This window comes from Glycine max, chromosome 12 (genome assembly GCF_000004515.6).
Source record: "Glycine max cultivar Williams 82 chromosome 12, Glycine_max_v4.0, whole genome shotgun sequence".
Taxonomy (NCBI): Eukaryota; Viridiplantae; Streptophyta; class Magnoliopsida; order Fabales; family Fabaceae; genus Glycine; species Glycine max.
In genome coordinates, this window is record NC_038248.2 from 10485959 (window position 1) to 10497437 (window position 11479).

General features: G+C 30.1%; 1 protein-coding gene, 1 long non-coding RNA gene and 1 pseudogene across 2 annotated transcripts; 1 reads left to right on the forward strand and 2 right to left on the reverse strand.

Annotated features, from left to right (window-relative positions):
* The first annotated feature begins 1564 nt into the window (after positions 1-1564).
* Positions 1565-2484, forward strand: LOC100527140 (uncharacterized). Its single transcript, NM_001248558.3, has one exon. The coding sequence runs from the start codon at positions 1769-1771 to the stop codon at positions 2105-2107; it is 339 nt and encodes a 112-aa protein (NP_001235487.1). The 5' UTR covers positions 1565-1768; the 3' UTR covers positions 2108-2484.
* A 1831-nt stretch (positions 2485-4315) lies between these two features.
* On the reverse strand, positions 4316-5264 carry LOC121173195 (uncharacterized). The gene is made up of 2 exons (XR_005887605.1): positions 4757-5264; positions 4316-4531 (listed from the first exon to the last, which is right to left on the reverse strand). It is a non-coding gene; the product is annotated as an uncharacterized lncRNA (long non-coding RNA).
* Positions 5265-5494: 230 nt separating this feature from the next.
* On the reverse strand, positions 5495-6799 carry LOC100798699 (uncharacterized; annotated as a pseudogene).
* Positions 6800-11479: the final 4680 nt, after the last annotated feature.

Sequence of the window (11479 nt, forward strand, 5' to 3'; positions counted from 1 at the left end):
CACCACCATATGTAAAAAAACTCCAAAAATTATCGTCATGAGAATATTAAGAAGAAATGACGAATTTTCTTCTAGAAGTCAACGAAAGCAATAAAGATTTTGCATACAATTTATCATAAACACAAATAAATCAATAAAGCACAAAATCAATTCAAAGCATTCACCGAGACCCAATTTTATTCGAGAAGAAAACTGTGACAGCAAATAAAAAAAAAATTAAAATGTCATTTTCAAAGAATATCGATGTTATCAATTACTATGGTTTGGTCAAATGGTCAATAATAGTAGCGCGAAGCTTCGTTTCCACTGTTAAATTTTATGGACGTCTGCTTCAAATTTAATTAACGCGTAGACACTCCTTCTCACAAGGTAAAATGATTTTTTTTTTCATTTATTATCAAATCAAGAAATTTTAATTATTTTAATTAATATTTACAGTTAACATGTTGACTTATATTTGAAATTCTTTTTTATACCGTATTATAACTTTGAGTAAAATAAAGAAACAGATGCATCATGCATGTGTATAACGTGTGAAATTTTTAAAGAATAATATTATTTACGCGATAAATTTTTACATATTCGCTTATTCTCTTAATCTCTTTAACTCCCTTTAACAAATTATCTATTTTATAAGAATAAAAGAAAAAAAATCAAAATATTATATGTATTATGTAACAAAAAATAGTTTGGTAACACAAAAAATTATCTATTCTATGACATTTTTCTTTTTTTTTCTTTTCTTATTTTATTAATAATTTGTTGCAAAAATTTATCCTGTAAATATCGTTACTTAAAAGAATAAAACATCATTTTAGATTCTAAAAATATTATATATTATCACATTAGTATTTGAAACTAAAAAAATTAAAATAAAATTTTAGGATATCAAATAAATCTTTAACAATAAATAAAAGCTAGTAACATATCCTTCAAGAATATCATTTAAATCACATAATTTTTTTAATTAAAGTGATTGACAAACTATATTTTCAGAAACTTTTTTACATTTTCTTTTTTTTTATAACATAAATTTTCTTATTTTGAAAGACTAGCGTGAATCTATACTATATAGTATATAAATATATACTTTCAAGTTTCAACAACCCAAATAAGTATTTTACCTTACTTAAAAGTATACTATCAGTTCGGTCCAAAAAAAATAAAAATAATGCTATGTATTAGTGGTACAGCCTTTGTGCCTTGTGCACAACTACCGCACTAAATCATATAAAATTCACACTTCGTAAATCTTATTTCTCACATTTTTTTATGTATGAAATAATACAAAGTAGTGATTAATCTTCATATTTTTTTTAATAAAATTTATTTCATATTCAAAAATTAATCAAAATTTAAATTTCAAAATACTTAGATTAAAGTTTCAAATCCCCGGTGAAACAATTTTGTTGATATCTTATATCTCCCTTGTTACCATGAATGCAAACAGGTGCGCCCGCCAAATAAGAAAAAACGAACGAAATAACGGTCAACAGTCAACACCCTTTTACACGAGTCCATACCAAACCCCACAAAACGTGCTAGAGCCTACACACACATTTATAGAGCAAAACACAACTTGGAAATTGCAACCCACCAAACCTAAATCAAAAGCCGTGTCTGTGTTTGCGTTTGTTTTCACTTTGCAAATCACTGTGTTCCAAGGAGTCTGTTGGTTGATTGAAGGGTATGCGTGAATTATTATAAACTTTCCGGTGTTTGAGTTCAATTTTGTGTCCGTGTGCGTGAATCTCCATTTTTTACAGCCATGAGCACGCTTGTACGAAACGCCACCCTCACCTTCAGCCGCAGAAACAGATACGAGCTTCTTGGTCTGCAAGGCAAAGACAAGATGGTCAAGTCCATCAGCTACAGACGCAGAAGGGCAAAGCAAAGACAAATCTTTCTCACAACCTACAAACTATCTTCTTTGAACAGCAATACTTTTGTTGAGCCACAAAAGCCTAAGCTGAAGCTGAAGAAGGTTGCTGTTAAGGTCAAGAAGATTGTCACCTCGGTTTTGATGTTCATGCGAGTTGGTTCTTTCAGGTCCTGCGGTTCTAGGTCTCAGATTTCTTCCACCTCACCAAATAGGAAGAACTTTTGAGGATGTTGTTCTGTCATGGGTTTAGGATGATTTATTTATAATTCCAACCTTGCCTATGCTCTTCTTCTCAATCTTTGGTTCTTTCACTCTAGGATTTAATTAAGAAGATTAATAAGCAAGGGGTTTTAGTGTGTGTTTGTGATAGCGTAAAGGCGATGCAATGGAGAAGCAACCCCAGTTTGGCGTTTTCGTATTGGAACGCAAAATTTCTCCGTTCAACGTGGTTTCAAAGTGTTTTCAAACACATTCTTACTAGTATATTTACATGGTTGATGATGAAGGATGGTAAAGGGGTATCAAATATTCTGTATATAAAGCTTAATCTAATGTCTACTTGACTACTTTTACCACTTAATTGCTAGGATTTTTCTTTTAGCTAAATAATTTGCCCTGTTTCAACTTTCTTTTTATTCGTGACTGTCTCAAGTTTCATTTGATTTCACTGAGTATATTTATCCTTCTATTCAATTATTCACCTTTTAGCGTTGATATCAAAGCTTTTGATGTCAGAAATGAAAATAGGCTCTTCGCCGAAATTTCCGGTTGTTATGAACGCCGATAATGCAAATGGGGTTATATATACGAAAAATATATAGTGCAAGAATAAAAGTTAGGTGCACATTTTCAGTATTTAGAGTGCTTTTATAATTGATGTGTAATCAAAATTAAAATTTTACCCCTATATTCAACGTCAATTCCTAAATGTTGATTATACGAATTGTTTAAGATGAAACTCTGATTTTAATAAGAAAAAATATTAAAAATACTTAAGAAACTCCGTCAAAGTGTTTGCCATAGTGCAATTAGCATAGAAATAATATATCAAGGCTCCAAACTCTTTTTGGGGGCAAATCCCTTCTGCTGTTGGTAGAAAGCAACCATTGTCAATGTGATATTGAAAGGCAGAATAATGATTTTGGCCCAGAAGCTATGAAATATAACTTTGTGAGTTTCTCATATAATGGTTAACGGTGAATCGCGTGGGGGAAATTTTGGTTGATGTCCGTAAATTCTTCTTTGGTTAGCATACAGATGACTTGCAACCAAATAGGGAAGGAAGAATGATTACTTACAAGATTTATTTTTATTGTAACATTAAATCTTTGTTACATTGTAAGATGGATCGATGTGGGTAGAAATTGAAGAGGATGATGGTCAAGGAAAGTAGTTAATAGTACATCTCTCCACCGTAGCATTTTACTTGGGGTAAAGCCCCCATATTAATTTCAAGGTTACAAGCTCTTAGGATAACAAGTGAGTTTGTTTGTGAAAGAGTTGAGTTAAAAGTAATTAGCTTTCACGCGGAAGCAACACCTAAGTTATTTTAAGATTTTTGCATCGGAATGCGAAAATTTTATGTTGAATGTAGTTTGAACGTGTATCCAAACATACTTTATTTGTTATTTTTTTTTCTTTTTAAATAAGTCAATTTTTTTTATTAAAACAAGTCATTGGTTTTGAATCCTCTTTATATTAACTTAATTATCTTAAGCACTTGGAGAACAAGAAAATAAGATTGAAAAATGAATTAAACTGATTTCATAATTGAAAATTAATTTATGTATAAGTTAAAATCAGATTTTGAAGAATTTATATGAGAAATCTTTACAAATTAATTTATGAAGGTTATGATAAAATAATTCATCTTTTTTTTATCCTATAACTGTTTATTGAAAAATTTATTCAAATAAAACTTATCATTGTTAAAAAAAAAAACACGTTCTTTTAACCTTTTATTATCATCGAGGACTAAAACTAATGATTAGTGAAGAACTAAATAAGATCTTTAAAGAATTAATGAATGACTTTGTTAATTAGAGAGTAAGGTTTTAAATAGGGAAGCCTATAACAATTTGCAAATAGAAAAGTTACCACCCCATAAGTTACTTGTTCTTTAGCAAGTTCTTTTGGCAATAATTTGTGTGTTTATTATTAGGTTCTAAGGATGTCGAAAGAGTTTGGGTGTGGTCTAAGTTGCGTGAAAACAAGTAGCTGAAGGGATCGTTTGATGTGTGCAAGGAAGAAGAGAGGGAACAGGGAGTTGATAGTTGAGATATAGATAAAATCTAATGCTGTCTCTTTGCTGGAGAGGAGAGAAATAAAATAAATAAAAAATCAAAGTAAAATAGGTGAAAAATAAAAGTGTTTGATTGGAGAAAAATATAAAAGAGATGAAGAGATAGATAAAGAAATAAGTAAAAATAAGTGTGAAATAATATAATACGTCTCATTAATTTTTAAAAGAACAAATTACACCCATTTTTTCTGATTTTAACACTTATTACACTCATTTGCTCCTTTTATTTTGATCCAACACAAACCTCATCTGCACCGACCGAATCTAGCCCATGATTGGCATATGATAGAGGTATGTTTTTTTCCTTCCAAAATTATCCCTTCCCCTTCCTTCCTTCAGTTCCCAACCTACACAGAACATGAATATGAAAAGAAAAAAAAATACTGTTCACTGTGGAAAGAGATCAACATCTAAGGAACCCATACTTCACGTAACCAAAAAGAAAAAGAGAAAACAAAATCTAAAACTACATCAGCACCTAATTCACAAACCACCAAAGGAAAAATCTATACAAAGAGAACTATCGTGATGTATATGCTAAAAGAAAAAATAATATTTTTGCTTTTACATACCTACGCATTTCTAAACAGGCACCAACATAATCGTTATGCTATAACTCAGAAACCCCTCAGATGCCATCTGATCTGTGTTTCCAGAAAATTAAAAAAATTTCAGCAACAAAAAATTCAAAATGGAGGTTTTGTGGTTGTGAAGCATGATGAGTGGGGGAGGTTTCCGTTGTGCCATAGTGAAGAAGGGATGGAGAAGGTGAAGGGCAAGTGGAGGTAAAAGAACGACGGAGGGCTTGAGCGTGCCACCAATGGAGACCGCCATGGCCTGAACGGTACCGATGTAGGCTTATGGGTTTGAGAGAGCAAATAAACACAAAGGTTTCTGAGAGTGGGTTTGAAAGACTAAAGGGCATATCGACTAAAGGGCATATTGAGGGCAAGTTTTGATGTGGGTTTCTTAATCGTCTCTTTATGATTCTGGTATTTTTTTTTTTCTTTTAATGTTATATCACTCATAAGAAATTTATACAAAATTTTATTTCAATACAAGAAATTATAAGAAATTCAAATATTTAAATTATTTTATTATAAGAATAATTAATTTATTTTTTCAGTTTTAATGTATAAAAATAATAAATATGAATAAATAAAGAAAATATTAAACATAAATTACAAATTACATAACATTAAAAGGAAATGTGTAATAATAAAAAATACATTTTTACATAATAGATAAATAAATACAATGACATTGAAATAAAAAATATAGTGATGAAAAATAAAAAATATTACATTAAATTAATTGTTATTTTCATATTCGAAACGTTTTCAAATATGTTCAACTAAATTTGCTTGAAGTTGATGGTGTTGTTGTTTGTCATGAAGTTGTGTTATCCTTTGGAGATATGTTGATCTGATACTAGGGTGAGCACCTAAAGATATTTTGAATGTTGAAGTGTTATTACCTACACTATCGTAATCAATATTATTTTAATATGTGTTACGTTCGTCCTCAACAATCATGTTATGCAATACAATACATGCATAGATAATATTCTTCATTTTACCAGCATTCCGAAAACGTGTCAGACCACATATAATTGCGAATCGAGATTGAAGTACTTCAAGCGCCCGTTCTACATCCTTTCTTGCTAATTCTTGTCGTTGTGCAAATAATTTTCGTTTTTCTCCTTGTGGCATTGAGATGGCCTTTACAAACGTGGCAAAGTCTGGATAAATTCCATCCGTTAAATAGTATTCCATATTATATTGGGTTCTATTCACTGTGAATTGCACTGCAGGCTCACGTCATGACAAAACTTCATCAAACACATTAGATCCATTTAACACAGTAATGTCATTATTTGAACTGGCGGCTCCAAAAAATGCATGCCAAATCTACAAGTCTTGTGATGTCATGGCTTCAAGAATGATTATTGGGTTGCGATGATCACCTCGACAAAATTGACCTTTCCAAGCAACTGGACAATTTTTCCATTCCCATTGCATACAATCAATGGAACCTAACATACCTGGAAATCCGCGTGCCGCTCCCATTTGTAGTAGTCGTTCGGTGTCTTCGTTATTTGGTCTCCTCAAGTATTCATTCCCAAATATGGTGTAGATGCCTGATACAAATCGTTCCAAGCATTCCACTGCAATTGTTTCACCAATTCGGACGTATTCATCCACATTGTCAGCAGGTGATCCATAAGCCAATATATGAATAGCAGTTGTGCACTTCTGCAATGGAGATAAGCCTTTTTGACGTAGTGCATCGACCCTCATTTGAAAGTATTCATCATGGTTGTTGAGCGCGTCTACAATTCAGAGAAACAAATGCCTTCGCATACGAAACCTTCTTCGGAACTGAATGTTTGTGTACATAGGATTTTTTGAAAAATAGTCATTGAACAATCAATCATGACCTTCTTCATGATTATGATGTACCACTATTCTTCTTTGGCTACACCCAGTGGTGTTGCCATGTAGTTGTTGTTGACTCTCAAGTATCAACCTAATGATTTCTTCATTAGTGTTGTCTTCCAATTCCTCATCTATCATTTGATCTAAAACTTCATCTAAATCGATGTTTGGATCCATTATATGGTAACCAAAGTGTTTGAAATAAGAGAGAAATATTGTGTATGTTGTATGAGAATAAGTCAAATGATGAAATATTGAACATTTATACAGCTTCATTTATAAAGGTTACTTTCATAACGGCTAATTTTCAACGGCTTCATAGCGGCTACTATCATAACAGCTAGTTTTACAACATAATATTCTGAATTTAACACACAACAAATATCAAACACAACATTAGCATAAGAACTAAAAATTTAATATCCTAGTTTTTTCCTAATTTGGTCACAATATTTTCCGTGGTCTTTGCGTTACTGTTCGGACATGTTGGATGTATCCTTCATGAGGATTTCCTACTCCAAACACCATTCCTGTTCTTGCATACGCCTTTCCTGTGCCTCTTTCAACTGAATAAGTTTTGAGGTGTTCATATTTTTGTCCTTCATTACACTTTCTATGCTAGATAAATCGAGAGGGTTAGAACATTCTTTTCCTTTGCTCTTCCTTTTTGCTCCTATTTGTCCAATTGGGCGAGACATTGGCGAAGGCATAACATATTTTTCAACTTCAACGGGTGTCTCTGGGTTAGAAGAAGACGAGTAATTTCCAGAAGTAGAAACCTTTGTTCTTTTCTAACACTTTGACATAAATTCTACATCGAATTTTGGTTGATCTTTCAACAAAAACCAAGCATGCTCAACCTCAAATTTTTTACCTGTGAGTAAATCATATGAGCATCAGTCAAAACATCCTTCTCTGAAATTCCACTTCTCTTATATTTATCTACTTGTTTGTAGCACCCGTTAAACTTTTGAACTAGATGATGGATCTTGTTCCACTGAGATTTTAATTGAGTCCAGCTTCTTTCACAAAATTGCCCGCTTTGGCGCATCATCATTGTTGTACACATTTTTTATCCTTGCCCAATATTGCTTTGATGTTTGATCGACTTCTATAATTGAATCATTTGACACATTGAGTCATGATCGGACGAGAATCACATCTTCTGTCATTGAGAATGCGGTACCACTTTTTTTCCACCTGAAATTTGATCTCCTTCGTCTAGTTGTTGAATATTGTCTACACCGATGGGTGATTCAGTTTCATTGCTAGGGGGTGCAATATTGGATAAAGAAGGCCTATAACATGTGTTTGAGTTGGTGGTAGTTGATGGTTAACTGTAAATTTATGGATTTTGAGAACTATCACTAGTAGGTGGCTCTACATTGGATGAAGGATGCATATACCACATGTGTAGGGGTGGTGGATACATAATATATTGGGGTGAATTTTGAGAATTTTTGCTAGTAAGGGGTGGTGGCGGACACATAACATATTGTGGTGGATTTTGAGAATTTTCACTGGTATGGAATGGTTGATACATAACATACTGCGGTGGATTTTGAGAATTTTCACTAGTAAGGAGTGATTGATTTTGCAAAATAACCATAGTAAGATTGATAATTATACTGATTGGGGTCTATTTTAGAAAGAATAAAAAAATTGACACTTGATAGCAACAACAAAAAAAATATGCAGTACAAATGAATTGTGCAAAACATGTTCAACAATGCACAATTTATAATGAACAGTGCAACACAGTGAAAAAAAACTACACAATGGTCATCTACACATTCAACAGTACAAATGAATTGTGATGAAAGCTTTAATTTCAATAGTCTAGTCTCTCTTTTCTTCATTTCCCACTGTTGTTTTCTTCCTTTAAATTAGTGTCTCTTTTCTCCAGAAGCTTCCCCAACAACACCAAATCGCAGCAACAACAATAACCTTCTCCTTCTCTCAAACATAAATCCCTCCTCATCAACATGACCCGACACCAACAATGCCCTCCTCATCAACAATGCCTCTCTTGTCGGACCCTCCCTTCCTTTGCGCCCATGAGGCCGCCATCGCCGGACTCCTCGACGTCGAGCCACACCACATGCTGGAAAAGGACTACCTTCGCCGTTGCCGCGACCACTCCGTCAACGTCACCACCTGCTTGGACGCCGTCAATTGGATCTTAAAGGTAACGTAAACAATAAACACAAAAACTCCTTATGCATGAATGAATGTTGGCAATGTTGCAGGTCCACGCATATCACGAGTTTTCCCCAGTAACGGCGTTTCTCTCCGTCAACTATTTTGATCGTTTCCTCTCTTGATGCTCTCTTCCGGCGTTGGTTAAAAGCATCTTTAAGTGCCTCCTCTACCTCTGCTCGAAACAAGGGAGTGCTTTCGCACTTGGACTTCTCGCTGTCAAGGTAGTTTCACGCTTGGAACTGTCCATCTTCTTCCTTTTTGTTTCGGCTTCTTTACATATCCTATAAAAATAATAGTTTTTTATTCGTAAGAAACAGTTCCTTATATAAGGAATCCAGAGTCTGCGGAAGAAACCGAATCTACCATGTTACTGTACTCCAACGCCGAAAAACTCACAAAAGACCGTTCCTTAACCTAAGAAACCATGAAAGCACCTCCGGTTGGAGATGTTCTAAGGATATTCTAACATTTTCCTCAGAACTTCACACAATTATTAATTTAGTGGAGACAAAAGAAATGAAATGTAATTTTAAGTAGGAGATATTTATGTAATAACTAATAAGTACCGGTGTAATTGATTCTTTTTAAAATTATTTTTCTTCCTTTCATAAGTTATACCAAACCAGTCTCTCTCAATTCCATTTGCACAAATTATTTCTGTATGGAAAAACAATCAGACCGTAAGAGAAACAAGAAAGAACGAAGTGAGGATAATGTACAAATGAATTTTACTTTAAACAAGTGTATTTAAATGAGGAAGAAACTAAAAACAAATAACTTACAAAAGTTTATATGTTTGATTCTATGATTTTATCTACTGTAACATTATATAATCCCAGAACATAGAGTAATTTTGATTCGGATCCGTTCAATTTTGAAATACCAACTAAAAACTAAACACAACTTATCGGTTATACAAAAAAAAAAAGTTTCAAAAAATTTAAAGAAATTCAATTTTTTATGGATTTTATATTATTTTTTTCAGTTTGTGATTTTTTATTGGATTAGATGTGAATAACCTCTGGTAATAAAGCCTAAGAGACACAAGAAAGAAAGGAGGAGGGTGTTAAAATGATTTAAAAAAATAAATTTATTTAAATGGAAGAAAAAAGAAGTCACAAAAGTTTATAAGTTACGAATTAGTTATATTAATTCAAGTAGCTTATAGCTATAAGTTAGTGAAGTTATTTTATTTGACATGTTATTAAAACTCATGTCTCATTGATATTAAGTAGGTTAAATTGTAATATTTATATTTCTATCATTTTAAATTTATGATTTTAGTCTTCTTATTTTTAAATTAATATATTTAGTGTTTTATTTTTAAAATATTGACACCTTACTTATGTAACAAGAACTTAAAAAAAAGAAAAATATTTTTTTTAATAAGAGTTGATCATGACTTTTTATTTAAAGATAAAATAATAAATCACTAACACAATATTTTTTGTAGTTAATTTTATAAACACTAATTTTATATGTATTAGTCAAGAGTTATTTTTTTAATCACAAAAATTTATAAATTAAAAAATATTTAATATATAAATATTTTTAATTTTATTTTATATCATTTTATATATTTTTTATTTTGAATAAATTACATTTTTTTATTTTAATTTTACCAATATATAATTAAGTTTCATAAACTAATATATAATATTTTATATAAATTATTTTGTAAATTTATTTTGATATACATATTACTTTTACTCTAATTATATAAAACAATATAAATGCATCAATTAAATTTATTTTAATATGTAAATTATTTTTATTCTAATTATATGAATAAATAAAATTTGAATATTTAATTTTTTTAGAAAACTTACATGTTAATATATTTTTTAATTATAAAAAATAATTTAGTAAATAAGTTTTTTTAATACCAATCATATATATAAGAAAATTATATAAATTAATATGTAAATTATTTTATGTAATTTATAATAATTTTGTACATTTATTTTTACATATGAATAATACAAACTTTAATTTAATTATAAATATTAATAAATTTTTAAGTTTTTATATTATTGAAATATTATTTTAAATTTATGTAATTATTATAAATTATATAAAATATTTTTTAAAAAATAATTTATATATTATTTTATGTGTTTTTAAAATTATAAAAAATAAGAATAATTTGTGTTAATTTTATATCAAAATAAAATTTTATGATTAAAATAAATAATGGAAAATTAAATAATAAATATTTTACTATAATTTAGAAATTTTTATAATTAAAAACGAATTAATAACTCTTTGACTAATGTAGATGTAAAATAATGTTTATAAAATTTGTTAAATAAAACAAGTATCTTAGGGTTTATTATTTTGTTTTTCATTTAAAGTTTATGATTTCAATTCTTATTAAGACTCCTTTTTTTTTTTTTACTTTATTTAACTCTTGTTACATAAATGCTATGTTAACAACATAAGTGTTATGTCACTACTAATAGGCTAACACACACACACAAATGATCAAAATTATAATTTAGTGTATCAAATTAATAGTAATCAAAGTTAATAAGCTAATTGATTAAATAAAAAATATTTGGTAAAACTTATTGAAAACAATTTATTATTTAAAAAGTAGAATAATATTTGTAATTTTATTCTTATTTTAATATTTTGATTAAATGAAATAATATA

What these genes read in the sequence shown, in the direction of transcription:
- LOC100527140 (NM_001248558.3), top strand. Translation starts at nt 1,769, where the DNA reads ATGAGCACGCTTGTACGAAACGCCACCCTCACCTTCAGCCGCAGAAAC.